We start from the raw sequence: 27309 nt of genomic DNA, 5'->3' as shown, positions 1-27309 counted from the left end.
TTGCCCTCTTGCTGCACTGCTCATCTTTGCTGGGTGCAGAGGATGTGCTCACACTGCCGCTGGCGAGGGGTGGCTGTGTACTCACTGTGTACTCCAGGGGAGTGCTGCCAGGCCACTTGGCACTGGGAATGCGTAAGGACGCATGGCCCTTCCCTCACACCTTTCCCCTGAGCGTCTCACAGCCCCAGCACCCCAAGAGATTATTATTAAATCCATTTTACAGGGGGGGAAACTGAGGCATGGAACAGGAATGTGACCTCACTCCAAAGTAACACAGCCAGTCAGTGGCAGAACCAGAAATATAACTCAGGAGTCCTAGCTTCCAACTGCCTGCTGGAATTACTAGCTCAATGCAATCATACTGTCTGCTTCAGGGGAGCATGCAGGGGAAGGGCTGGGGACCTCATCTGTTAATGCACCAAAGAGCCCCCCGGTAGGAGATGGCATGGAGGCACAGAGCCTGAAGGAGTGTCCTCAGACATTGAGGGACCTCAGCATCCCAGGGGCTTGGTGACAAGACCCTGACTGTCCCAGGTGCTGCAGGGTGTAATAGCCTCTATCCAGAGGGGCAGGAGGAAATACTAGGGTAGGGTAATAGTCTCCTCCCAGCTCCCTCCCTCCTTTGCGGTAGCATGCTTCACTGGGTGCAAGCAGATGGCCCCAGCGAGCTCTGAACCCAGCTTACTGCATCCTCTTAAATTGTGGCCTGCACTGATAAGGTACCATGGATTTTGATAGGGAGATCCCCAGACCCAAAATCCAAGAGGTGAAGCCTTCCTCAGGGGTCATCCAGAGCTTCTGCCGGCCAGTGCCCCCAGCCCTGATCTCCCCTGCTTGGACTTTATTTATGGTGACAGAGGAGCTGCCGCCCGCACTGAGATGGTGAGGCCATGGGAGGTACCTTTGTTGAGGGCCGCTTGCTTCTCAGCATCCAGCTCTTGCCTCGTCTGCATGAGCCCAGCCTCTGTGGGTGGGATGGGGGTGGAGCTCCAATGAGCATCTTTCTTATTCTGCTCGAAGCTGGACTTGGACTGCGGAATGAGAGCAGATTTGCTGGTGAGCAGCTGACCCGTTCAGGAGGAGCTGTTGGCAGGGCAGCTGGGGAGACACCCTGCCTTCGGACCTCTGCCACTCATTAGCCGGGGGACAGCAGACACAGAGGACATGCAGAAAAGACCAAAACATACACACACACGAATGAAATAGCAGTCGGGAGAGGCACCTAGGCAGGTTTTCATTTTGATCAACACTCTCCCCCCGCACTCTCCCCCCCACAGCCCAGACACGCTCAAAGCACGAGATCCAGTCATCTGGACAGAGAGAAAGACAAAATCCAGGCTGGGCTTGGAGCTGCAGAGCCATAAGCAGGCATGGTCTGAGACACCCATTTGTGCCAAAGCATTGAAGGCTGAGGCTACAGTGGGTCGGGGTCAGCTGTCCTGGCCTTGCCCCATCTCTCTGCAGGATCGTGACTGAACTAGTTTGTGCAAGATATTTTGCTCACCTTGTGAAACACGAGACACATTTGCCCCATGGTCAGACCCTTTGCTATTTTTCTTTTGGGTTTGGGAATGTGGACGTAGTCTCCTGGGATCTGACCCAAAGCCCTCTGAAGTTAATGGAAAGATTCCCACTGATTTCAATGGGCCGTGCAGCAGCCCAAGGTTGCTGACTGAAACCCTGAACTAACGATCATTAAAGTCTGTGGAAAAAGACTCCCATTAACTCCAGTGGGATTTGAGTTGGGCTGCTGAGCTCCCCCCACACCTTAACCACAGGGATGTATCTGTTGATCCATGAACTAGAGGTGGGAGACGCTCAAGTGATATGGGCTCCTGAGCTTGGATGAGCCTGTAACTCTGGATCCTGCTCCCCAGTCTGTGAAGTTCATGAGTCTGCAAAGCAGGGACAGGAGGCTGCATGGATGAGCCACGTAGCTTTAGAAAAATAAGGTTCTGACCACCACACCCTGAACAGAGCCGACAGGGGGAGGGAAGTCAGTACAAATTACTGGGGACCAGTGGTCCAGAAGGGGGCCCAGGGCCCGGCTTCGTCGGCCCTGTTTAGCTGGTCCTACCTTGCTGGGGGGCCCGAATTTTTTTTTTCACTGGGGCCAGAACCTGCTCTTTGTGGCCCTGACCCTGAAGAGCAGCAGAGGCCCAGAGAAGGGTTCCCCTGTAGGTCTATTCCTCTACCCACCTGCCCACAATGTCTGCAATGAACCTGCTCAAGTTCATCTTCCTCCTGCTTCCATTTCAGCTCAGACAACATTCCCCGTGGACAAGATCTGTTGCAGTGTCAATGAATACAGCAGGAATGGGGAAATGGGCAACGTAGGCCATGGGTGTAGATGACATGGGATGGGTTGGAAGAACGAGCCAGTGGGGGTTGCAACCATTACATCAGCCAGTTGCACCAAATCCCCTCCCACCCTCAGCCCCAGCTCAGCACCTCCTTGGAACCTTGTAGGGTAACCAGATGTCCTGATATTGTAGGGACAGTCCCGATTTTTGGGACTTTTTCTTATATAGGCTCCTATTACCTCCCACCCCCGTCCCGATTTTTCACAGTTGCTGTCTGGTCACCCTAAAACCTTGTCTCCTTTCCTAGGGCCTCAGCCAGCTTCATGAGGGTTAGTTAAGTCTCAGAGCGGCCAGAATTCATTAAATCACATCTCAGAACATTGTCAGCCCAAAACTCCCCAAATGAAAAAGGCTTCTTGACCGAAACAACCCTTTTATCAGAACATTTTCATTTTGGTCAAATCTTTTCCTCTCTCAACAAACATTTCGACCAAAAAGAAAAACAATTTCACGGAAAAAATTCCAAGTGAACATTTCAAAAAAAATTATTTCATTTTGCAGGGAATTTTTTTTTCAGTTCTCCTTTTTTCTACTGGAGGGTAACAAAAACATTCTAAAATAGGATTTTCCTTAATTTCTCTCTCTTTCTTTAAAAACAAAACAAAACAAATCCATCTCCTCCTTTATTTAAATGGGGGGGAGGAGGGAGAAAGTTTAAAAAGTGGGGTTTTTACCCCCAACTAAACAAAACACAATTTTTCATTTAAAAAAAACAGCAGCAAATTTAAGGAAATTTTTTGAATGAAATGGAAACATTGTTTTCTTGCAAATATTTGTACAAAGTATCCTTATCCTTTCCAGTCAGCTCTATTAACAACCCTGTTAGACACTTGCCAAGCACAGAGAGGGGACACAACTGGCCCCAACGTACCCAGTGAGCCAATGACAGAGCTGGGGACAGAACCCCAGAGTCCGGGATCCCCTACAGTCCACTGTGGTTCTCATTTAAGAATTTCCTTTCGTGACATAAAGTGCTGAGGCCACAGGGAAGATTAAATATTGCAAAGAGATCCTGTGATAAACTTAAATAGGCCATATTCATCCCCTGGCTTCAACGGGCTCACACCAGTAAAGATTCTGGGCCCAATATTTCCATTGCAAGGAAGAGCGCCGGTAGCCTTCTTGGCGTCCAAGGCGGCGGAAGGTCACGCCCCTGAAATACTGCCGATGACCATGGTGGCCGGGTGTTCGGCCGCCGCCTCCCAAATGTCAGTGCCCTAGGTGACCGCCTAGGTTGCCTAATGGGTTGCGCCGGCCCTGATCGCAAGGCAAATTCTCAAGTAACTTTGCCTTGAGTAAACTGCACCCTTCCCAAAAAAGGAATTGCACTTGCAACCAGGGAACTGTTTGCACGTTTTAGACAACTGCCTGCAAGCTCGGATAGCTGTTTGCATGCATAGTTTCCTATTTTATATGCGCAGCTACCCAGATGCATGAGGGCAAAGTCTGCATGCACAAAAAGTCATCTCCCTGCCCGTTTGCATTTACATATGCAACCTTTGTATGCACATGCACCTATCTGCACTCACAATTCACTAGCTGATTCATGCTGTTACTTGATGGTGCACGTGCAGGGGTGGCTCTACATATTTTGTCGCTCCAAGCTCAGGGGTGGCTCCAGGCCCAAGCACGCCAAGCGTGTGCTTGGGGCGGCAAGCTGCGGGGGGCGCTCTGCCGGTCGCCGTGACGGCGGCAGGCAGGCTGCCTTTGGCGGCTTGCATGCAGAGGGTCCACTGGTCCCGCGGCTTCGGCGGACCTCCCGCAGGAGTGCCTGTGGAGGGTCCGCACGCCTGCGGGAGGTCCACTGAAGCCGTGGGACCAGTGGACCTTCTGCAGACAAGCCGCTGAAGGCAGCCTGCCTGCCGTGCTTGGGGTGGCAAAATGCCTAGAGCCGCCCCTGCCCAAGCTGCACCTGCTGGAGGTCCGCTGGTAACACAAATTCGGCAGCATGCCTGTGGGAGGTCCGCAGGTCCTGCGGCTTTGGCGTACCCACTGCCGAAGTACCACTGAAGCTGCAGGATCAGCGGACCTCCTGCAGGCATGCCACCGAAGGCTCCCTAACTGCCACCCTCACATCGAGCAGCAGGCCGCCCCCCATGGCTTCCCGCCCCAGGCATGCTCTTGGTGCGCTGGTGCCTGGAGCCGCCTCTGTGCACGTCCATTATTTTGCATGCCCAAGTACCCTTCCACACACACTAGCATGCCTTTCGCAGGTGAGAGATCACTTTGGCTATATACATGCTTGTGCTTTTTTTGTGCAAGTATTTCAAATTTTACATGTGGGTGTAGATCGGGAGTAATGCACCCAACCTCAGTGCAGTTATGCTGGTGTGAGAGCAGAATCAGGCCCTGTACCGTTAGTTCGTTACAGCATGCTGCTTGTTTGCAGCTAACAAAAGGAAGTGCAATTACCCAGGCTGGAGTAAAGAAAGCCAGCGGGAGACTGGAAGAGAAAAGCAAACAGGAACCAGGCTGCTCAGCGTGTGACACTGCACACTTGAGTCTCCTCTTCTGCTGGTGTCAGTCAGAAATAAACTGGCTACTCACATGAATGGTGTTACATTGGCCCAAGCAAGAGTAACAGTGAGGCCAGCAAGAGGCCCTGGACTTCTCCCTCTATCCCCCTGTGGGGTGGGCTCATAATGGTTGCATCCCTGCATCCTGGCTTTCACAGCATCCTAGTGGCGGCTCGGTATCCCCTTCTCCACACTGAGACGAGACTGGCTGTAAGGGGGTTTCAGAGTATTTGTCTTTGAGCATCAGTCACCCCAGTTCAAACGGATCCATCAGCAGTTTAGCTTAACAGCCTTACCAGAAACGGGCTTGAGTGCATACTCTGGGAAAAGTTTTATGGACCATTGATTTCCATGGACAATAAAAATACTCTGCTCTTGCAAAGCGAGCGGCACTATACGCTGATCTCAAAGGAGGGCATCATTACCCCCATTGGACAGATGGGGAAACTGTGGCACAGAGTGAGGTCAGTGGCACAGCTGGGAACAGAACCTGGGTCCAGGCCAGTGCCCTATTCATTAGACAATGCTGCCAGCCAATAAGCCATTAAGGGGGCAGAGCTCACTAAATTTCCCAAAGGGGGAGGGATTCGAGTTACAGTGCCCACCTTCAAATGCCCACATGAATCTAAAGTATTTCCCATTTGACAGGGCCTGGCTGGAGAAAGGGCTCAAGCACTGAAAGCCCCTGCCCGTGCTGGGGGTCTGGATGCCCAGGGTATGACATGCTTCTCCAGCTTGGCTGAGGGCAGTCACAGAGCTAAGCCCCTCCCTGTCTGTTCCTTGGGGGCAGCTTGCTCCCCATATCTCCCCATGTTTACAGCTGTAGGGAGAGAGTCAGCTCTGCTTTGCCCCCTCCCAGCTATCCCCATGGGAGATGGGGATACTGCGTGCCGCTAGATGCCGAGGTCCGCTCTGGAGGTGCTTGGATACCTGTCCCTTCTTCGCCTCGCCACTTTGCTGCCAGGAAGGGGAGTTAGGGTATGGCCAGAAGCGGCTCTCGTTAGGGAGTGGAGGAACAGTCGGAGGAGACTCCAGAGGGACATACGATTTGGGCAGGGGAGGTCGAGGCGGGCCTGGTTCCTGGGGCAGAGAGGAAGCCAGAGTGTTAGGTGCAACAGCAGAGAAACTGAGAGAACGGGAAGGAAAAAGACAGTTAGCAAGAGACAGACAGAGGCACGAAGCCCAGGGTGAGGGGAGCTGGAGCCCAGACAGTACTGCTGGTCCCACCCCTCCAGGCTGAGCACTCGCTCTGGGACCCAGGAATTCCTACTTGCCCCAACAGCCTAGGGCCCAGACCCACCCATCCAGCAGCCCCTGCTGTGTCACAGCTCTCAACATTGGGACCACTTACCTGGCCGTCATGTGTTTGCGCCAATGGGAGCCAGGCAGTGAAACCCTACCTGCTGCGGTGAGTGAGTCCCCAGAGAAAGGACACAGCAGGTCCACTCACCCAGCCCTGGCCATTCTTCCCATTTTCTGAGGCTGGGCGCTTGCCCTTTGGTCCCGCATCACAGTGAATCTTTGGTACCAACTGGGCAGACAGCAGCAAATAAGAAGCCCCACAAAACTAGCTGAACCAAAGAGAGGAGCATAACTCTCTGGCTTCGGTCTGAGTTTCTCCCTCTCTACCTAGGAAACGTTCAACGTGCCCAACATCGGGGTATCTTGCCACTGTTGTGGCTTTGTCTGATGGGCTCTGATGAAAGCCAGACTCAAGCCCAAACTAGGAGAGCAGAGAACAACAGGAATGTCTGGGAAAACCCAAGTAATGGAAACCGATGGGTTTTATGCAGCTCTAGGGTTCACTAGAGCTGGGCCCAAGCCCAGTGCCCAGGTCTAAGCATCCGTCCCCTTCGGTGTTCAAAGCAGGAACCCAGGTCCCAGTCCAAAGTTTGCAAATGGCCCCAGTTTTACAATTGGTTGAACTAAAACCCTGGTTCTCCATGCCCCAGGACTTCAGGGCATCCGGACCCAAGTCTGCATCCAAAATGTGCACGTCCCACTCTCCCCCAATCTTCCCAATGGGCCAAACCAAAGCCCCAGGTCCAAATCCACCTCCACTTTGGCCCTGACTTGTGCAGCCTGATTCCAGCTCTAGTTAGAACCCATGGTTCACGCCGTTCTCCCGCGCCATCGGATGAGAAAGTCGATAGTGCCACCTGCTGGTGCAAAGAGAATCTCAAGAGGAGAAAAGCCATAGACACTTCCTGCCCAGGGCTACATATTCTAGCCCAATGCAACAGCGACTCCACTCACCTCGCTCGTCCCTTGCTTGGTGGGTGACCCCTGTGAGCCTGACACCAGAGAGAAAGGGCTCAGTGGGCTGGTGAGGCTGGCTGAGCTCAAGGGGCTAGCAGGGCTGTTGGAGCTGTAGGTTCCCGAGGGGCCAGCGGCCACTGCAGAGAAACAAGAGAGGAGAGAAAGGAAGTGAGTGTGCAGCTCATTCCCACTGAGCAAGGGGGGCTGGCACAGCAGGGAAGGTGCCAATGAACCAGAGCCTGGGGCTTCTGAGCTGCATTCGATGCCAGGCCACAGGCTAATGTGCCCAGGATGGTTATTGCTGGTGCAGGTGTCTATACAGGGTCTCCTCTCTCTCCTGGACTTATCCAGAGCAAGCCGGAGCCAGACAGTGGCACATGCAGCAGACACCTTCAGGGAGAAGCAGCAGAGGGACATCCAGAGAACCAGCAGGGATGTCTAGAGAGGCCAGGTGTGTGTGAACTACAGAAACTAGAGGTACCTGTCATAGGGAGCCTGCCAGATACCATGGCCGCCAACGGGTCTGCATTTAATGCGGTACTGGGCTGCAATCCACATCCTTTTGCTTCAAAAAATCACAGACCCCTTGCTTTCTGAGATTCTCCATTAGCTAGGCTAGCCTTAGTACTCCTGCCTGCTGCAGCTGCAGCCACAGGACAGCGATACAGCAGCAGAGCCAGGAGCAGGCTTGGAATGCCGCCGAGTGCCGGGTGCATGTGATGTTCTGAGCCAACACAAAGCAGCGCGACTGTGTCAGTGGGGAGGACGATAGGTGCATTGAAACAACCAGGCAGCCAGTGGCCTCAAGCTCTGAGGCCAGGGAGAGGGAGGGAGTGGCAGACCCATGCTGGGTAGGGAGGAGTCAGCACTCACCTCTGTGTTTGGCAGTGTCCGTGCCCCGGGAGGGGTTGTTCTTCCTCAGCCCCTCCATCACGTCCTGGATGCGCCAGATCTCCTTCTGGATTTGCCGATTGAGCATTTCATTCTGGAAGGGCCAAGGTGCGGTGAGTCAGAGCAGCTGGCAGGTGCCGCACTTGGCAGCCAGCCACCCCGAGCCACAGAGGTGTGGCACGGCCCAGACAACCTGCCCTCTGCGGTGAGGTCTATGTGACAGCCACAAAGGCGGCCTGGCTATGGTGCTGCAGCTGTGTCGCCGTAGCATGGGGGCTTGCTACAGCGATGGAAGAAGTTTTCCTGTCGTTGTAGTTAATCTACCCCTCTGAGAAGTGGTAGCAGGGAGAATTTGTCCGCCCACCTAGAGGTGTCTACACTAGGGCTTAGGTGGCTTGACGACCTCTTTCAGGGGTGTGAATTTTTTACACCCCCGAGCAAAGTAGCTAGGTAATTTAAGTGTTGGATGGAGGCCAGGCCTGACTGACCCCGTGTCCCTGTCCTCATCGCTCTATAGTAAAAATATCCAGTGCCGCCTTCTGCCCACTAATACCATAGCGCCAAACTGTGGGGCCTTCACTCTGGGGTCACTCAGAAGGAGCTCCCAGCACCATCACTGAGAGGGGCATCTAAGCAAGGAGCGGGACTCGCAGGGATGTGGCCCCAGAAGTCACTGAAAGGTGGCACGAGCAAGAACTGAATAATGAAGGGCTTTGCAGGGGAAGCTGGCCCCAGCATGGCTGGAATACACAATAGGCTTGTTCACCAAGGCACTGGCAAGGCAGGCCAGGACTACCGTCCTCCTCTCCCCCCCGCTCCCCCAGTCTGGTGTCACAGACATAGGGGGCCTGATCTAGAACCCTGCATCAGAATCAGTCACCTTCTCAGAAAATGAACAGCTAGAGTGGAATCCACAAAGATATTTAGGCACCTAACTCCTACTGAAATCAGTGAGGGCTAGGCACCTCAATCCCCACCAAAGTCCACCTCAATGTTTATCTTGCAAAGATTCCTTCATGTTGCTGCCAGGGCATTTCTATAGCAGCAGGTGACAATTATTCTGTGAATTCATCCCCTCGTGGTAGCCATGGGTCTTTCCCCAAGAGCAGCGTATTAATGAGAGTTTCGTTACGGAACAGCAGATGGGAAGTGCCACCTAGTGGTGTGAGTCCCGGGGCACTCAGAACTCCTGTGCTCTAATCCCAGCTCTGCCACTAACTGGCTCAGCAGTTTTAAGCAAGTCACATTTTCGCTGTATTTTGCCTTCCCCCTCGGCCAACCGGAGAGAACACTGCTTACCTGCTGGGGCAGCCGAGAAGACGGACTGGGTAATATTTGTATGGCACTCTGTTTAAGTGTTATTGCACAGCCACCTCTACCTTACAGTGAGGGACGCTGATGCCTAGTTTACCTTGACTCCATCTCTGAAGCAGACAGACCCCCAAGTAAATACATTATTGGAATGGAAGAGTGAGTAATTACCCAAAGAGGCAGAACTTGCTTAATACAGAGGCAAAGGCCAAGCTTGAAGAGGCTGACCTAGGGTTATATACCAACTGAGCTTAGTTTTTAAAGGAGCAGGGTTTAGACATCATCCTAGAAGGAAGGTTGGTTACTGGGCTGGCTTTAGAAAGATAGTTTTGGATGGGGTGTACTTTGACCCTGCTTTGGGTAGACCCGGTTGAATATCTAGCCCCATATCATTAGTCAATCCCAAGTTATTTTAAGACCTAGGGGTCAAATTCTGCTCAATGTTACATAGTGTAAATATGGAGTAATGAGTATTGAATTCAGTGGAATTACTCTGGATTTACACCCTTGGTTACTGAGAATTTGACTCTGTATTTTCAGAACCAGGTGTGCAAATGACTGTGCATAAACTCCATGTGCATTTGCGTTCCTAATTTGCACAGGCAGTTACTGAGCTTGTACATGTAAACCCAGTAATTGCACCACCACTTGTGCACTTAACTGGCCAATTTCTGCACAATTTATGTGGCTGCCTGCATAGTCGTGATAATTGTGCACACAAATCAGATGCACAAAAAAACATGCGCTTCTTTTTGCACATGAAGGTTTCTGAAAAGCAGGTCCTGAAGTTATGACTTAAACCCACAGAAACCAGAAAACTCCAAGTGATGGGCTCTTAGGGCTAGAATTTACTCTTATTTACACTAGTTTTACATAAGAGAATGGTCTAGCTGCCCAGAATGGCTGAGATCTCCATTTCCATGCGCCTCACCTGATCCCAGGCTGCTTGGATTCACTAGCACTGGCCTGAAAGGGCACAGTCCCATTCTCTCACCTGGATGTCCAAGTTCAGCTGTTCCCATAGGTCATCGTGCAGGGCTGACACCTCGCCTTCCAAGTTCTCATACTCTATGGTGCTGTTGGCCAAGGCCTGTAGGGATTTGCAAACATTTCTATCAGGAAATCAACTTGTCTGTCTGTGTCCATAGGGGGCACAGGGAATACTCAGCCTGATGCCGGCACCCAGCCCTCACCAGCCTGCCAGAGCCAGAATGGGCTGTTAAGAGGGGGATCCCCACCTTGGAGAAAGAGGAGCTTGGGCAGCGGGTAGGCCCTGGCATGTGTGTCACAGCACAGGACTGAGCATGGAGCTAGGATACAGTCAGCAAGGCCATAGCTCATACCCTCTCCTAGTGGATGCTCAACTCAATCCTCCAGGGACAAGTGTACTCTTCGTACATTTCCACCTAGGGAAAGGCATCCCTTGTCTTTGCTGCTTGTTGGAAACACCAGACCTGGCTGTGAATGGAACGTGAGCCAAGGGGCATATTAGGGGAAGGCAACAGAAAATGGTAGGGGGCTTTGTTCACAGGGAACAGCAGACAATGCGGGAGGGGATCCGTGAAGAGATGGTGGCAGCAGTGGATTAGGCAGGATGTAGTGACAGGTGTCGTCTGCGCTGAATGAGCCCCTGGGTAGCCAGGGAACTGTAGCTATCCCTAATCCAGAGTTCCTTTGGAGCTGGCAGGGCCTGTGCTGGAAGCAAAGAGAAGCTGGTGATGACTGTATTGCACCATTAGGGATCAGAGATCGGAAGGCAAACCAGGAGTGCAGAAAAGCAAGGAATGCAAACTGCAAGTGGGAACCCAAAATATTGCTCCCTGGCATGCACCCCAGCTCGGCGCTGCAGGGGTTAATATTTTTTGTCCCTGTACAAGAAGTCTCAGTTGACAGTGGGATGATGGGATTTGCACCCCTCCCCCTCTTTTTTTTTTTTAATGCACAGATAAAGGAGAGGAAAGAGGAGAAGAGATTTATCCCCACTCGGCTGAGGTGGCAGAGACATTCCCCCTTCAGTGCCAGGTCTCCCAGGCACTCACAGCCCTAGCCTCATGGAAAGTAATAGCCAGGCTGCCCAGGCAGTTCCTGGCAGAACCAGGCTCCATCCACTCAGCTCATGCTGCCGCTGAGCAAGGTCCGTGCTTGCTGCCCTACCACACTGGCAGCATGCAGACGCCAGGATCTATGCCGGGCAGCTGCTCCCCTCAGAAGCAGCATAGTGGGGGTGCATGGCACTGCATGAGTTAAATCTGCATGGCACTTTGCGGCCCAGGAAACATGGGCCTCTTCCCGCATCTTATCCTCCCCACAGTGAGGAAGTGCCCAAGCGTGTGGTGCCCCATCCAACCCACTGGTATAGTGCAAGGCCTCTGTAGTGACTTGAGGACCATTGGCCATTACCATGTCATTGGTTCACTTGTGGGCAGGGCACAGGGAAAACTGAAGCACTGGGCCAGTCTGGGTCCCCATGACACCCCCAAGAGGAGGAGGGGCCCCCAGCAGTCTCATGGACCAACGGCTAGAGGAGCGTCTGTTACCGTGCTGGCCTGGGACAACTCCACCCGGATGTTGATCAGCTGGTTCTGGAGGGATTCCTTCTTGTGCAGCAGCTTCTCAGGGTAGGCTAGCTGGCTCCCGAACATCTCCAGCTCCTGGTGGGTCCCCATCAGGGCACTCTCAAGACTCTCCTAATGGTAGGGATAAGATGGTCATTAAACTCTCATCACCTCCCTCCCCTCGTACGCGCAAAGTGCTCAGGCTTGGCAAGCCCGGAGGCTGGCATCTGAAAGGGCCATTTTTGCAGCAGAATGGTCTGCGAGTAACCATGCTCCTATCCTGGGGAAACGCCAGTGGGTAAGTGGATCAGGCTGACCTGGGGATGGGGCTGCAGGCAGCCAGAAATGCCTAAGCCTGTAAGCAGAGAGGTTGGTCATCGCAGGGTTAAGGCACTGGCCTGGGACTCAGGTGGTCTGGGTTCATTTCCCAGCCCTGCCACAGTCTCCCTGTGACCTCAGGCAAGTCACTTGGCCTCTCTGCACCTCCGTTCCCTATCTGCAATGTGGGCAGAACACTTGCCCTCTTGCCAGGCAGTATCAGGAGGGGACCGTAATTACCATATGAGGCACTCCGTCACTACCGTGATGGGGGCCAGGTATGAATTGAAAGCCGCTAGTGCTGTGTGAGCACCCAGGCAAAAGTACCCATCCTGGTGGGAGGCCTGTGAGTGCTTCATCCACCCACCATGGGGGATGGCGTAGGGATTCCTCGGAAGCAGCTACAGCCCTGCTCCTGGGGAAGTGCAATGTTCACCAACAGACGGCACGGCTAGCCCCAGCCTCGGGTGTCTCCAGGGTGGAAGGAACCAGCCTGCTCCATTCCCCTCCATCAGCCACTCACCTTCTCTGCTCGGAGCTGCTGCACCAGCCTGTCCTGCTCCCTCACCACCTTGTTTTGCTCACACAGTTTTCCCAGCAGCTTCTGTCCTCGGGCAAGGAAAGAAAAGGGGTAGGGGGGAGAACATGAAGAGCAAGGGGCACTGGGCTCCAAGGTGTAAAGGGACATCAGATCAGGTACAAAGCTGGCCTGGCCAGTAACAACCACTTCCAGGCTCTGGGCTGCAATACTGCCTTGTGTGTGCTAAGCTTCCCCATTCCTGTCTCGAGAGCACTAAAGCCTTTGGGCAAACAATGGAGAGGGCTGGGTATTTTAATGGCATTTGATCAGCTGGAAACTAAGGCTGTTCAGGGCAGGCTGGAAGACTGGGGCTCCCCCACACCACACTTCTCCCCAGGCCCCAGGGTGCTGTATGATCTCTGCACATCTGATTATTGATTGGCCAATGTACCACCCGTCGTAGTTTTGGCAGAAGTACCTCTGCAGCCCGACTGAGGGGAGTCCACCACAATGGGGGTGCCGAGCCATACACGGATGGGGATTGCACCTCTTCCCAGCCCCATTCCCCTGGAGCCCTTCAGCGTGGAGGCCCTTCCTTGGCTTTTACCATGGACCTCAGAGCCCTGAGGCTAAGCCAGCTGTGGATAATTGTCAGGAGAGGGGCGATAGGGTCTGTTCTGCCATCACACCGTGGTACACAGATAAGGTTGGAGAAGGCTCATTATGGTAGATCAGCGAGTCTGTATCTTCACCAAGGCATGGCACAGATCCAAACCCTGATCCCACTCAGGTCAGTGGCTCCCAGTGATTTGACTGGGATGAGGATTTGACCCTCCAGTCCTCCTGACAGCAGTTTCGCACCAGATACATCTTCTATGACGCTAGCTTATAGCCCAGAGACCATACAGTATCTCATTTCTAGCCTCCATTCAGGGGCCCCTTCCTCTTTTCCCCAGCTCAGAAGCAGATGGGTCAGTCACATTTGGCAGCCCAGAAAATGAGAATTCAAGAGTTTCCTAGGTACCGAGTTTCATTTCCAGGGTCACTCATCAGGTCACAAATATGGGGCAAAGCCCCTCTAGCAACTAGAGGGGCCACTGTCTATTTACCATATCATTGTGTCACAAGTGGGCAGGGCACAGGGGAAATCCCTTCGGGATCTGCACAGTGGGGACCTGAAGCAAGCTGCAATCTTCCAGGGCACGTTCAGGGAACATTTACTACGCAAATACCCAGGCAGGTAACACACAAGCCGAGCAGACAGGATGCACACACAATTACACGCACAGCAGGAGGGAGGGATGCGGTGGAAAAGAAGCTGAGAACTAGAGAGGACGAGTGAGCCACGAGTGAACAACAGCGAACGATACTGATGATGCCCGCGTCCTTCTAGTTCTGCTATGAGAGAGGATGTTCGTCCAATGATAAATAACATTGCAGAAAGGGGCAGGAGAAGGCGTAGCCGCTGAGGGGCAGAGGATGGGTGGGTGACAGCAGGAGGGGGGAGCGGACAAGCAAGCAGAGAGAGTGGCTCTTACATCAGTGTCTTGCTCGCTTATCTTGTAGGCGTGCAGAGTCTCTCTGTAGGCCTCTGGGAAGGGAGACACCTGCAATAACAGGAACCAGTCACTGCTGCTCCCTCCTGCTGGGAGCACATCACAACAAGCCTCTTGGGAGAGCCAAGGTGGCTGCTGGAGCCCTTGCTGAGAAAAGCCCAGCCATTCCCTACTAACCTAGTCCTCTTTCCCCACAACATCTGGGGGGGTAATAATAAGAGGTGAAGGGTGTGCACATGCAGAGCATTGGCCATCAGTGATTAGAAGGATCACCCAATTCCTCAGAGTCAGCCCAGTCCAGCTGGGCTCTGATGGTGGCTTAGAAATGCCTGTTGAGTGTCCAGTTAGTCCTGGAGAAGCCAAGAAAGCACCACACCTCCATATACAAACCAAGAGAACTGCCAAGCAAACGCTCCTTTCCTAGCCCCTTCAGCAAAGGCTTTCCATGATTTAACCACATTGGGGGCCTGGATTTATAAACAGGTTAGCCGCAGCCTTGTGAACAACGGTAATTAGCCACCTGCCTGTGCAGTTACCCCGTTTCCATTCACAGCCAGAGGAGCTGGGTGTGCAAATCGGTGTGGTGTCTTTATGGGGGCCGCCGGGCATGAAGCTGCTGTCACAATGTGCCTCAGTTTCTCAAAACAAAGCTGTTCTAGATGACGGGGGGCTCCTCAAGGCCAGGCCTTGCCTGCCTTTTTAATGTAGGAAGGTGCTGGGGTGCGTGTGTGCTTAAAAGGAGATAAAGTCTCAGCATGTAGCTTACAAGAGGGGTGGGGAAGAAGAAATTGCTGAATAAGGTCTCGGAGTGCCTCTTTCATGGGAGGCTGAGACAAGGTGATTGACACCGGAGGAGCAGCCAACACCAAAAGAAACAGCTAGGCAGCCACTGGGGGACACCTGTACTGACACTCCCCACTGAGGGCTTACTTTCAGTGAGATGCTGGTGTTAGAAGCACCCCAAATGAAGAGCCTATTATAGCTCCCCAGCTTTTTACTACAACCATTTTACAGATGGGAAAGTTAAGGCAGAGAGATAAAGGCACAACATTTTCAAAAACAGCCACTCGTTTTGGGTGCCTCATGTTTTGGAAGGCCAACTTGAAGCGTTATGGGCCTGATTGGCACAGGGTGCTGAGCACCCACCGTTCCCACTGACTTCATCTGATTGGTGGGTGCCCAGCACCTCTGAAAAGCTGGCCTAAGGTTTCTCACATGGGGCACCAAAGTCAGTGGGCACTTCTGAAAACATTTACTCTAAAAAACTTTTCCTTCCCTTGGAAAACTAGAGTAATGGTGATTCCCCGGGGTGGTGCACGGGATGCGAGGAGACTTCAATTCAGTGTCTAAGAGATCCACAGCTGCAAATAGGTCCTGATCCTGTGAGATGCTGAGCTCAGGATGCTGCAGGATTTGGCCCAAGGGAGCCTGCTGTCTCAGAGCAGGACAGGAGAGTTGGAGGGACTTCTTTCGAGTCCCAGGCTTGTACTCAATCCTCCATGACTGCACCCTCCTTCCCAGCACCCTCCTTCCCAGGGGCATGGTTCCATTTGCACATTGGGTACAAACTTCTTCACTTTTCCATCCAATGCTATCTCTTCCTCAGTGCGATACAGCACAAAATGCCCAACAGCCCACCTAGCGAGACAACCAGGAGGTTACGTTGAACAGGGCAGCCCTGGGGCCCAGGGCAGAGCTAGCTCTACATACATTGACCAGTGCCCTGCCTAAGGTCCTGCCTGACCACTGCTATGTCCATCAAGAGCCCACTGTGTTCTGTGCAAACATCTGGAAAATATACATTGGAAATATTCAGCAAAAGTGAGTTCGGTTAACACAGATGGCAGATCTATGAATGAGGCTTTGAAAACATGAATGGGTGATGCTAAGCTTTCCTTGATGTGACTTTTATGAATGGGCCCTGGCAGTTGTGCGTTTACTGTTTGGAATTACAGGAGGAAACAATAATAATACTTAGTTCTTATATGCACTTTCTGTACACAAAGCACTGTGCAGAAGTAACATGTTTGCTGTGTGTGTCATATCCCACCTCTGGTGGCTCAGAAAGGATAAAAGCCTATTTCCACTCCCAGCTAATGGGGTTGCTCCTCCAGCTCAAAGGACAGAGGACTGTGCTTTGGAGATGAAGACCCTGGGTGGTTGTTATTTGTGTTACGGTTGTGCACCAGGGCCCCAGTCACAGCCCAGGACCTCACAGTGCTAGGTGCTGTACAAAGAGAACAAAAAGTGCCTGCCCCGAAGTCTAAACCTGATATCCAGCAGCGGTGGAGTCTTTAACTAATTAACCCTCATAGACATGTAAAGTATTTATCATCTTCATTTTATAGATGGGATCTGCAAGGCAGAGAGAGGGTAAGTGACTTTCCCAAGGCTCCCCAGGGAGCTGATGGGCCAGGGGGATTAGAACTCAGGACTTTCCATGTCCCTTCAGACAGTAGGCTTTGGAATAGCTTATGGATGTCCCAGCAAAGCTTGTGATGGAGCCATCGCAGGTGGGTGAGGCATTGCAATGAGCTGAGATGGGGGGTGGAGCGTTCCCGAATGAACTATGCTTGTGGGAGGAGGCTGCACTATGGGTCTGCCATGCAAAAGCAGCTGGAATGGCACTGTCGATGACAGAGCTGCTGTGATTTCTTACTTGCATGTACAGCTGGGCCCTAGGGGAGGAGTTCTCCACCATTCTGTTCACCATACTGATCAAAGTTTCGCTCTCACTCATCTGCGACAGACAAAGAAGGAAATTTCAGATGTCAGCAGTGACACGGATTCTCCCTCGGTTCCAGCATTAATGTTCGTGACATACTACGGGGTGATCTTCGGCATCGGCTAAGGAGGCTTTGGACAGGGCTCTTCAGGCCTCGTGCTGCAAGGTGCTGAGCGCCACCAATTTTGCTGGAAGCCGACAGGCTCCAGGAGCAAATGCGACCTCACAGGAGGTGCTCAGCCCCTTGCAGGGTTGGCACCCCTGGGCCATTGCTGCCCATTTTCTATACAGCCAGCTCTGCTCCCCGCCTGGGCACCAGCCAAAGCTCTGGAGACACGGAGAAAACTTTCACCGGTCAGAAGTGAACTGGTCTAGAAGGAGCACCCTACTGTCCACAGAGAGGCAAGCCTGGCATCAAGGCGCATTGCTGCTATGCACAGCCACCGTCCTGTGGGATAGACCAAAGGGCACGTGTCCCGCAAGGTCACTAAAATTCCCCTGCCTCCTGGATCTACTCTACAAAGACAGGAGTCTGCAGGCGTACTTCCTTCCCCATGCTGTGAACCCAGACCACAAGACTTCATGGCCTGCAGCTATTCCTCACACCTTGAAAAGACAGACTCTCTAAGATCCTCAACAGAAATGGAGCCCAGGGACTCTCTCTCCAAGAACCTTGAGCTAAGGAAGGAGCCAGAGTTCTCTTTCCACTGCTGAGCTGAATGCACCCAGAGAACAGTTATATCGGGACTTGGGAGCCATGTCTGACCTCACATCAGCCCATGGCTCTAGTTCCAAAGATCGGGATTGGTTGCTTTGTTTCATTAACACCTACTCTACTGCTCCGGTATTACTGCAGTGCTGGAGAGGCTGCACAGGATTATAACACACATGAATGATGGGGAATCTTTTGGGGTCTCTTGGGAAGGAAAGCCTGTATTGCACCACACCTATGTCACTAACTTCCCCCTTTCCATCATTCACTGTCCATGGTCTGCCTGGGGGCAAGATGGCACGTTGGGTGGCGCTGCAGAAGGAAGCACCCTGCCCTGGGAGCTGGAGTTTGCTCTATGTTGCAGTGTTTGCTATACTCCACAGGCCTTGAATGAAAGTTGAGATGTGCGAGGCAGAAACGAGCCTTTCCATCCTGTTACACGGAAACCAACTCAGTCACTGACACACATCGACTGAATCCAAGAGAGTCAGGTCCCAACGCTGGAACTATTTAGGAGTAGCTGAAAGGAATTTCAGGCCTAAAATTCGCCTGTGGAGCTTTAAGAGTGTTATTATCTGAGGAGCAAGAGTCTCAGGAGCCTACATATTCCTTTAAAGAAATTAAACATCACCAGTCTTAATTGTGAAATAAAAAGATAAACAAAGACACCATTTATGCCAGACCTACATATTAAAAAATGGGTTCTAACCTGCCCTCTGCTGGCAGAGGCAGTCCTATGGTTTTTGCCACCCCAAGCACAGTTGGTCAGGTGGATTCGGCGGCATTTCTGTGGGTGATCTGCCGGTCCTGCGCCTTCAGCATACCCACCACCGAATTGCGGCCGAAACCATGGGACCAGTGGACCTCCTGCAGAAATGCCACCGAAGGCTGCCTGACTGTCGCCCTCACAGAAACTGGTGGCAGGCCGCCCCCCACGGCTTGCCATCCCAGGCATGCGCTTGCTGCGCTGGTGTCTGGAGCCATCCCTGTCTGCTGGTCTGAGCATATTAATAAATAAATACTCCCCCCAGAATGATGCTGATAACACCTAGATAGGGGATATCTTGATGGTCCCACTGAATAGAATAAAAGGAAGCAAAAGTACATGCACCCAGATTCTTCAAGAAGACATTCTTACAGTTGTTCATAACAACTCCTTGGAAATTTAAAACTGAAATCTCTTATCTTGCTGGGTTTCCCCCCATCTCCCTAGGGCGAGGATAACCTGGTTCATTATTGCAGGTCCGCGCAAACTAGAAGCTTGGCAGACCCCTGTTTCCAAGTGTAGTGTTTCACCCACCACATAGGTGCATATTGTGGGAAGATTGCACAAGCTAGCTTATTATTGTAGAGTTGGTCATTAGTACTTGGCTACTGGGACTTATTTTCTTTTCAAAATTATAAAGAGCACTAATGTTTTTGTTTGTTTTGGTGGAGCGGGATCCACATGTAAACAGCATTTAAAGGGACTTGCAAATAGGGTGACCAGATGTCCCGGTTTTATAGGGACCATCCCGATTTTTGGGTCTTTTACTTATATAGGCTCCCATTACCCCCTACCCGCATCCCGATTTTTCACACTCGCTGTCTGGTCACCCTACTTGCAAACAACCAGACAAACACCACAATTAGATCTAATTCTGCACCATAAAATCTTGCCATTGTCCCGTTCCTTTCACGCTCCCCCAGTACCCACACAAGGGTAGGGGTCAGTTTAGCACACAAAGGGACAGATCTTCAACTGATGTCACTGGGTGTAGCTGTGGAAGCCAATGGCGCTGCGTCAGCGTACACTAGCTGAGGATCATGTCTAAGATGTTCTGTTTCAGCTTCCCGGACAAACAGGGAATGAGAAAATAAAGAAGCAAACAGTGCTTTAAAGGGACACTTGATTAGTCTCTCCAAAGGTCAGCTAGAAAGGAGGAGGAGACAGAAAGCCTTTGAGGGAGCATTTTCAAAGAACTCACAAGAGGAAACCCTGCTGCTGATGGCTGTGAAATAATCTGGAGAGCTTTTTATTTTACTGCCTTCTCCTCGCTCATGTCTGGCTCTGCTCCAAGCCAGCCAGACACACCCCGGGGAGTACTCTACTGATGGGCATATATGACTCTGGCTCTGGAGCAGCTTCCCTATTGAAATACAGGCTTCGGCAGGCAAACATCAGGCTGCAGCACTTGACTGGGGAATTTCTTTTTCTTTCCCTTTTTAATCTCATGCCTCATCCATAATTTTCATCTGGACGCTCCTGCAGATGTTCCCCAAAAGACTTTCCCCTCCCTACTCCGATGATGTGGAGTTTACAACCTGCCTCAAACACACCCTCGTGTGCAGTTGAGGTTTGGCTCAGGTCAAGGATTGGGGGATGCTTGTCCAGGCTGGTTCGTGTATCAGAACCGGATGATGCTTCCCCAAGATCTGCATCAAGTCTCTCACCTTTGAGAGGGAACTCGCTTTTATGCTCCTGAATTTCTTAACAATTATCTCCAATTTCTGCCCCTCTTCAACAGCACACAAACAAGAGCCTGTGTGCTCGCTCGCGCTCTCTCTCTCTCTCTCTCTCACACACACACACACGCACGCACATGCACGCGCACACACGCTTGCACCCACCCATATGGCAATGCTCTTTGGGTTTTCGCAAATGTTTAGTAGTCCACTCCTAGCCTGGACGTGACAGGATCCCCATGTTCATCCCACAATCTCTCGCTGCTTGGACTAAGGACTCCAAGCACCGTCTCCCATGGCTCCTTCCCCCTCAGAGCAGATGGCTCAGCTCTGAGGTCGAGGATAGGCTAAACCACTTTCCCCCCCAGCAGGCTGACCCACTAGATCAAAGGTCTGTTGGCAGGGACAGCATACGCCTTATTGCTGGCCAAACCGTCCCTGGTCTGTGGGCAGGGCGGGCTCATTCTCCCAGGCTGTCCGTCCAGAACTCTTCACGAGCACCCAAATCAGGTAGTGCTCTTCCTACAATGGATGGGACACAGGGCCTGGCTGTCCCCTCCGAAAACAGTCTGTTGCCCCATCCCAGAAAACTACCTGCCTCCCACCCTCAGCACTCCACGATCTGCCATCTCCGTACACTCAGTCAGACCCAGCGTAAGCAGATGCACAGCTCCTGGAGAATTCACTGAACCACATTCAGTGATGACCCAGAGCAGGTGGAGACACTGAGGGCCAGTTTCTCTCCCCTTCCTTCCACTGAGTCATGCTGCACCCATGGACAGGTTCCCAGGAGAGTAAGGAACCAGGATGAGTGAGGTGGGATGGAATCTGGTCCCACATTAGCATAATCTGTGCCGGCTGCTGCCAGCTTCTGCTCTCACTTACGCTGGTGCAAATCAGGAGTGAGCCCACTGGAATCAGTGCAGTTATACTAGTGACACATGAGTGTGCGAGGAGAATCCAGGCCCCAGACTGGTGAAATTTACATTTACAAATACACCCATTTTCTGACCCAATCACATCTGGACGGGCCACGTTCTCCTCCCGCTCGCCCCAGCCAATCTCCAGTGACCCAACTCAAGTTACTTCTAATTCACTGGTGTAAGGGCATTCAATATACACACATTCATTGCACCGCTGACTCTGGTGTGGTACCTTGCAGTCATTTGACGGAGAGAAGGCATTTGTCCAGTCAAGTGATGAGCGACCCTGCAGAAGGGAAGAATGGAGGAAGCAAACCAAAGATGGCTTATGCTGCCGTGATGCCAAGAAAGGCTGGAGAATGGATGTTCAGGGAAGGGGCAGGGAATGACACTGTACTGAAAGCAGAGGGGGGATGGCGCAGTGACAGAGGCAGGAGGGGACATGAGCAGCGTGACATTCGCGGCCAGCTCTGCCTACCTGCTGGTCCAAATATTCTAGGTTTCTTTGCAACTGAAGGTCTAAAAGTTCATCCTACCAGGAGCCAACAGACATGCGGCAAAAACGGAAACACAAACAAACACACAAAGAAGAAGCAAAGCAGTTAGGTGAAGGCTGCAGAAAGGCAAAGCACTCTCGGGCTGGGAGGCCAAGTACTGCCTCCTGTGGCTAAGCAGCTCCGAAAGCAGGACTGGTGGTGAGTGCTTAGCATAAGCAACCTTTTCAAGGGATCTTTCTGTGCTCCTGACAGGGGTTCCTGCTGGGAGCTCCCTCACAGCCAGTGCTCCTGCCCCATTCCCTATAGCGCCTCCCGCTGGGTGGGGCTGGGACTGCAGTGGATGGGAGCTCCCGTCCAGGCAATGCTCTTTCCCCATTCCCAGATCACCTCCTGCAGGGAGAAGCTGGGTTAAAAGTAGCTAGAACTCCCCCACAGCCCGCATTCTATCGCCTGGGTCTGCAGTAGCTGGGAGCTTCCACACACCAAGGGGTCGTGCATTATTGCCATTGGTGACTCTTGCTCCAAGTGACAGGAGCTGACATAACTAGCAGCTCCCCTAACTAGCCACCACATCCCACTGCTCAATGCTTTTACTGCTCCTTTGTCCAACAGCACTGGAAGCTGGGAATGGGGCTTTTTGATGTGGTTCCTGGATCAGCCCAATGGTGCCGGGATTCCATCCACACACTTCCAGCTCAGCCACATGCATTTACCGATCAAAATGAAATCCTGTGTGAATAGCTAGGCCACAAGACAGGAGCAGTGAGGGGGAGAAGCTGCGTGCAGCAGGGGTGCGGCTCAGGTCCATTCCGTGAGGCATCTAAGTCCAGTCTGGGGTCTACCCACTGCTCTCCCGGATGAAAAATCAAGGCCCTGGCACAGAGCGGTTTAGTCCCAGACTGGAGGTTCCAGCCCACTCAAGTGGATTCTGGCTGCTGCCCCCGACCTATTAAAATACCCAAATCAAAAAGAAAAGCTAAGGCTGGTTGGGCAAAGCAAAGCAGCTATTGCAGCCAAAACCAGGGAATGGAAGAGAGAGGAAAAGGAGGGCTCGATCCATCCTTTGCATCCACACCCCGCTTTCCCACTCCCCCGGCTGAAAACCAGACAGCAAAGTGACGGGATACGTCCGGAGCTGGGATTTCCAAGTAGTTGTGCACCTTCATTACTCCTTGAGGGCGTCATAGTGATGAGTCCCTGGACTAGGGTAGGCACGTACCCCCAAGGTAACACACGCCCACCTTCCAACACCCTCCGCTCCACAGTGGGTATGCCACTCTTCAGTGGGAAAGGCGGTGCACTGGGGCAATGTGAGAGCAGATTTCCATGTGAGGTTCACTGGACCTAGCTCCAAACGACACCCCCAATGCCAGATCGTGCATCCGCTTCAGATCTTTGCAAAGGACTCAGAGCAGATCGGTTTCCTCCTCAGTCTTCCAAGAATAGATGCACCTCACTCCCCAGCCTCCCTGCTCCCGCCCTGCAGATGAGAAGTCAGTCTAGTCTGAGTCCCAGCTATGCTCCTTGCACATCCAGGGCAGCAGGACTCACAGCACGTCTGGTGCAATGAATAGGGAGGAAAGGGAAATACACCCCAGCTGCCACACATGCCCCTTGGCTGGACACACACTGGTGATCTCAGGAAGCTCTAAACTTCCAGCCCCACACCAGCAAAGCAGGCATCTCAGTATCACTTCCTTTATCCCCGACTCCAGCAGCTCCCACCAGCTTGGGAGAGACACAGTCAGCAATGGAACGCCCGGACACCGACAGCACATACCATTTTGTCGTGGACTGTAGGGGACGCTGGGTAGTTGTAGGGATACATTCCTGCAGGGACAGGCCTCCTGTCACCCAGATAATCATACTGAGAAGAGAAGAGACACCCCCCCACCAAGACATGTGAGATGTTTACTCCACTCCATAAACTGACTGCGGTTGCTCACACTGCGCAGTTGGATCTCAGCTCGCTCAGTTTAAATTATGCCCATATTAGGAATGTGAAAGCTGAGGCAGCGAGCTTGCATGCCCAAGGTCACAGACTGAGCTAGTGGCAGAGCTGGGAGCAGAACCCAATTCACTTGCTCCCAGTTGTTTGCCTTATGGACAGTCCCACCATGCCACTCCTTAGGAAGAGATTTTCTAGTGGGGAAGGCGGCAGGAAAGGAAAAGGGGTTATGGCTAAAAGTGGGTCTGAGTTCAGGCACAGATCTCAGTTCTACAGTTCAGGGGTGTTTGGATCCAGGTTTTGGGTTGGGCCCATCTCTCGCTCTGACTGTATAACAGCTGAGCCAGGGTTCCCTTGCACTGTCTCATCCCCAAGACCCCTGTGCTTACTGTCAGGGAAACCCAGAAAAGGCTCCTCAAGCCTCTAATGGCTCAGATAACCGAATTACCCTGTGCCCCTGAGAGCATTACCATCTCTCCCCCTTGTATCCCCTGCCGTGGCACTCTGAGACAGGCTTGCCCTCTTTGCTCATCTTATGAGGAGAAGCAGGAAGGAAACAAACACAAATAACGTGGCAGGGTATCTTCACAGGGAGATAGAGGAGGTAGGCAAAGAGGAAGCTCTGAAGGCCATTTGGCACAAGCAGAGCAGTCATGAAGGAGTTAAACTAACCCCTGCATCCTGAGCCAGGCACAGTGCAAGTGGGGGTGCAAGTTGAGCTTGCAATCTTGACCTGCAGACTGTTGTTATTCCAGTCCTGGGCTCTCCCCATTCAGCTCTGCCAGTGCCCCTCGACCCTGACCTGCAGCCCCCTTTGCTGTTCCTCTAACGGGCAGGCATTTACCTTTGGGGAACTGACCGAGCGCCTCATCATGTAGGCTGTAGGGTCAGCATAGATCTCCTCACTCCTGGATGGCATCCTCTCAAAGCGGGTGCTGGGCGACCTGACTGGGGAGTACATCCTCGCCCTGTTGTAGGTGCCCTGGCTGGGCGAACGGGGCACGGACCTGGAGCGGGGCTGGAGGGACATCCTCCGCAGGGAGTCTGAGGCAGCATCCACCTCGTCGTAATACACAGGCTGCCGGCCGGGGCTGGGGATCCAGACGGGGACGTCCTGCCTGCCGTAACCTGGGTGCTCCTTCCACTCACGCAGCTGGTAGGGGCCTCCATTGCGGAAAGAGTGGCGCTTGTCCTCCGCAGCCCACTGTGGGCTCACCCGCTCGTAGGCAGGCATGGAGCAGATGCTGTCGGGGCGCACGCCGGGTGGGTAGTACTGGTAATCCTCAGGGTACTGGGGCGAGTAAGGGGCGTAGTAGTCGGGGACCCTTCGAGACATTGGGAAAAACCTGGTGGGGCTACAACCCCCAGCAAGAAAAGAAGAGAGACAATTGAAAAACCTGGATCCAGTGCTTCAACTCCATCAGGATTCCCATGGGAAAGCCACGGCCTAGGTCTGCGCCGATGGGCCAGTGCCCACCCACCACTTGCTGGCAGGGCAGATCCTGCGAGGGATGCCCAAGGTGCCGAGCAGTGTGGCATCCCCTGCCAGCAATGGGGCAAACCCCTGGGCCCCATCCGGAGGGCAATCTGCTAGAACTCTGACACTAGGCCGCTCCCCTCTGCACCAGCCTTCATATCTCAGAGCAGGGGCCCACACAGCCGCCTTAGGAAGCTAACTGGAGTCAGTGTCGGTGCTGGGAGACCTTAGGCCACAACTTCCTCAGCCACCTCCCCAGGGCATGGCTGGCACACAGCTGCTCCCCTACGTCGCTTGGCAAGCTGCACCAGTGAGCTAGGTTTTGTGATCGCATCTCCACCTGGCTCCCTTTGCTTATGCTGCTTCTCCCCATGCTCCAAATTCACTGCCCGCTAGTCCCGATCCTGGGGGGCACACCTATTGGTTTGCATGGCCCAGCAGCACACGCTTTGATGCTGGCACTGGGGTACCACTTGGGGTGGAGGTTTCCTGGCCCTCCCCCAGGCCCTGTGGATGGAGAACAGGAGGGGGAATGCTCCCCTCATCAGCTGGGAAGGATGTGAATGCCAGGGAGAGGAAATCTGCTGCCCTTTCCCTTATGTTAACCCCAGCATGGCACACCTTGCAGCCCTCTCACCTCCTCAGCTCCTCTGGCGGGGCAGCCCCCCGGCGCAGGTTCACCCACTGCTGCAGCTGCGTCATGGAGCTCTTCCTCTGGGCAATCTTCTCCGGGTTGGTGCGTGGCACAAAGCCTTGCCGGTGCACTACGCTCTCCCCATCCTGCGGTGGGCAGGCGGTGCTGCCAGGGCGGCTGGGGGAAGAGTACTGCCAGCCATTGGGCTGCACGGACCTTTCTATCCCAGCTGGAAACCGTGGGGCTTCAGGGTAAGGGCTGCCGGGCTCAGATGGCATCTCCCGGCCCACAATGCCATTGGCTTTCACCAGGGGTTCCTTCTTGCTATCAATCCTTTCTGACTTCCTCTCGATCTTCTCTGAACCACGCCCATCACCCTCCCCTCTGGTCTTGGCTTCCAGATCTGCTTTGGGGTGCTCCCTGTGGGTGGTGGTCCGGTGGTGGTGGTGCTTGCTGGGGGGGATGTTCTCAGAGTCCGTCTTCTCCCGCCTGCCAGGAACAGAAACTCAGAGCATCACCTCCCACTGAACAACCCTGGGCCCAAATCATCCCAGGACAGCGGGGCTGATCCAGTCCCTGGACCCCCAAGGGGATGGTTACTGACCCTCTCCGCTCTGACACATCCCCCAAATTGCTGTACACCCTACATGCTCCAAAGAACTTCAATTTTCCAGCCACTTCCCCTCCAGGTGCTGAAGGGACCCCATGATTACTGGACACTTCCCCTCCTCTCCAACGGGACCCCAAGTTATCTAGCAACTGTGCCCCCAAGTTAATAGCCACTATATCCTCCAGTGTGCCCCCAACTTCAGCCAGGACTCCCCCCCCCAATTCTCCAAAGAGACCCTGAGTCTCTGGCAACTGCTGCACAGCATATGGTGCCTGTCGTGCTGACCTCTGGGGGGGTGGGATCTGCACCCGGGCAGCCTCGCCCATGGCTTGGATCCAGGACTCCTGCTCTTCGGTGTTCTCGGCGCTGAAGAAGTAGGTCCGGATGCCGGCGTGCTCGGCCTGGGGAGAGAGGGACTGCATATGATGCCCCAGTGCCTCCTCCACCCAGCACACAGTCACCTGCAGGGGGGGAGAAAAGCACATACACAGGAAAAGAAGAGCGAAGTCAGCTGTCCAGTTGAGGGCTCCTGGAATTGTTGGCGAAGCCGTACCAGCTCTCCCCCAGTGTCAGCTCCACCACACACCCCGCCACAGGGTCAGAGAGATGGAGAAAGACCCATCAAATCGTCAGGTCTGTCCCCAGGCCAGTCGAGTGAAAATGATCCAGTGCTGTGGGACATCGGGAGAGGTTACATGCCTTCGCCAGGGGTCTCCCGACAGCCCAGTCGAGCAGGCACACAAAGCAAATGCAAGGCTCTTTCCCTTGGATTCACTGACTCAGTGAGACCCATCTCAAGTGATGGGCGGGATCTAGAAAGGTTCAGATGAGCGCCATCTTATCATAAGCTCTCACCATACCCTGAGATGTGGGAAACCGCAGCAGAATGGGACCCATCTGGGAATTCCTGGCATGTAACCCTTATTAAACATAAAACAGCACTCTGCAGTACTGGTCCCAAGCAGCACAGCTTGCACAAGGACAGCTGCAGGGCTTGGGGCAGTCACCGCACAGCACCAGAGCATTGATTTAATAAGAGTTCACAATTC

General features: G+C 53.2%; 1 protein-coding gene across 16 annotated transcripts in view; it reads right to left on the bottom strand.

Moving 5' to 3' along the window:
• PLEKHA6 (pleckstrin homology domain containing A6) overlaps positions 1–27309 on the bottom strand; it is a 135484-nt gene that overhangs the window by 10405 nt on the left and 97770 nt on the right. For 6 of the 16 annotated variants that reach the window (XM_075064876.1, XM_032785791.2, XM_075064879.1 and 3 more), the window contains exons 7-21: positions 26546–26721; positions 25654–26139; positions 24384–24894; positions 23372–23458; positions 21573–21626; positions 21327–21380; positions 16949–17029; positions 14272–14340; positions 12737–12817; positions 11878–12027; positions 10335–10430; positions 8012–8123; positions 7136–7275; positions 5810–5959; positions 902–1031 (exon numbers count right to left, since the gene is read on the bottom strand). In XM_075064876.1, coding sequence (XP_074920977.1) covers positions 902–1031; positions 5810–5959; positions 7136–7275; positions 8012–8123; positions 10335–10430; positions 11878–12027; positions 12737–12817; positions 14272–14340; positions 16949–17029; positions 21327–21380; positions 21573–21626; positions 23372–23458; positions 24384–24894; positions 25654–26139; positions 26546–26721 — 2377 coding nt within the window. The remainder of the gene's footprint in view (positions 1–901; positions 1032–5809; positions 5960–7135; positions 7276–8011; positions 8124–10334; positions 10431–11877; positions 12028–12736; positions 12818–14271; positions 14341–16948; positions 17030–21326; positions 21381–21572; positions 21627–23371; positions 23459–24383; positions 24895–25653; positions 26140–26545; positions 26722–27309) is intronic. The other 10 variants (XM_075064871.1, XM_075064873.1, XM_075064875.1 and 7 more) reach the window with 8 other exon arrangements.

The sequence above is a fragment of the Chelonoidis abingdonii genome, chromosome 4, assembly GCF_003597395.2.
Source record: "Chelonoidis abingdonii isolate Lonesome George chromosome 4, CheloAbing_2.0, whole genome shotgun sequence".
Classification (NCBI taxonomy): domain Eukaryota; kingdom Metazoa; phylum Chordata; order Testudines; family Testudinidae; genus Chelonoidis; species Chelonoidis abingdonii.
This window is presented reverse-complemented; position numbering and strand designations above follow the sequence as displayed.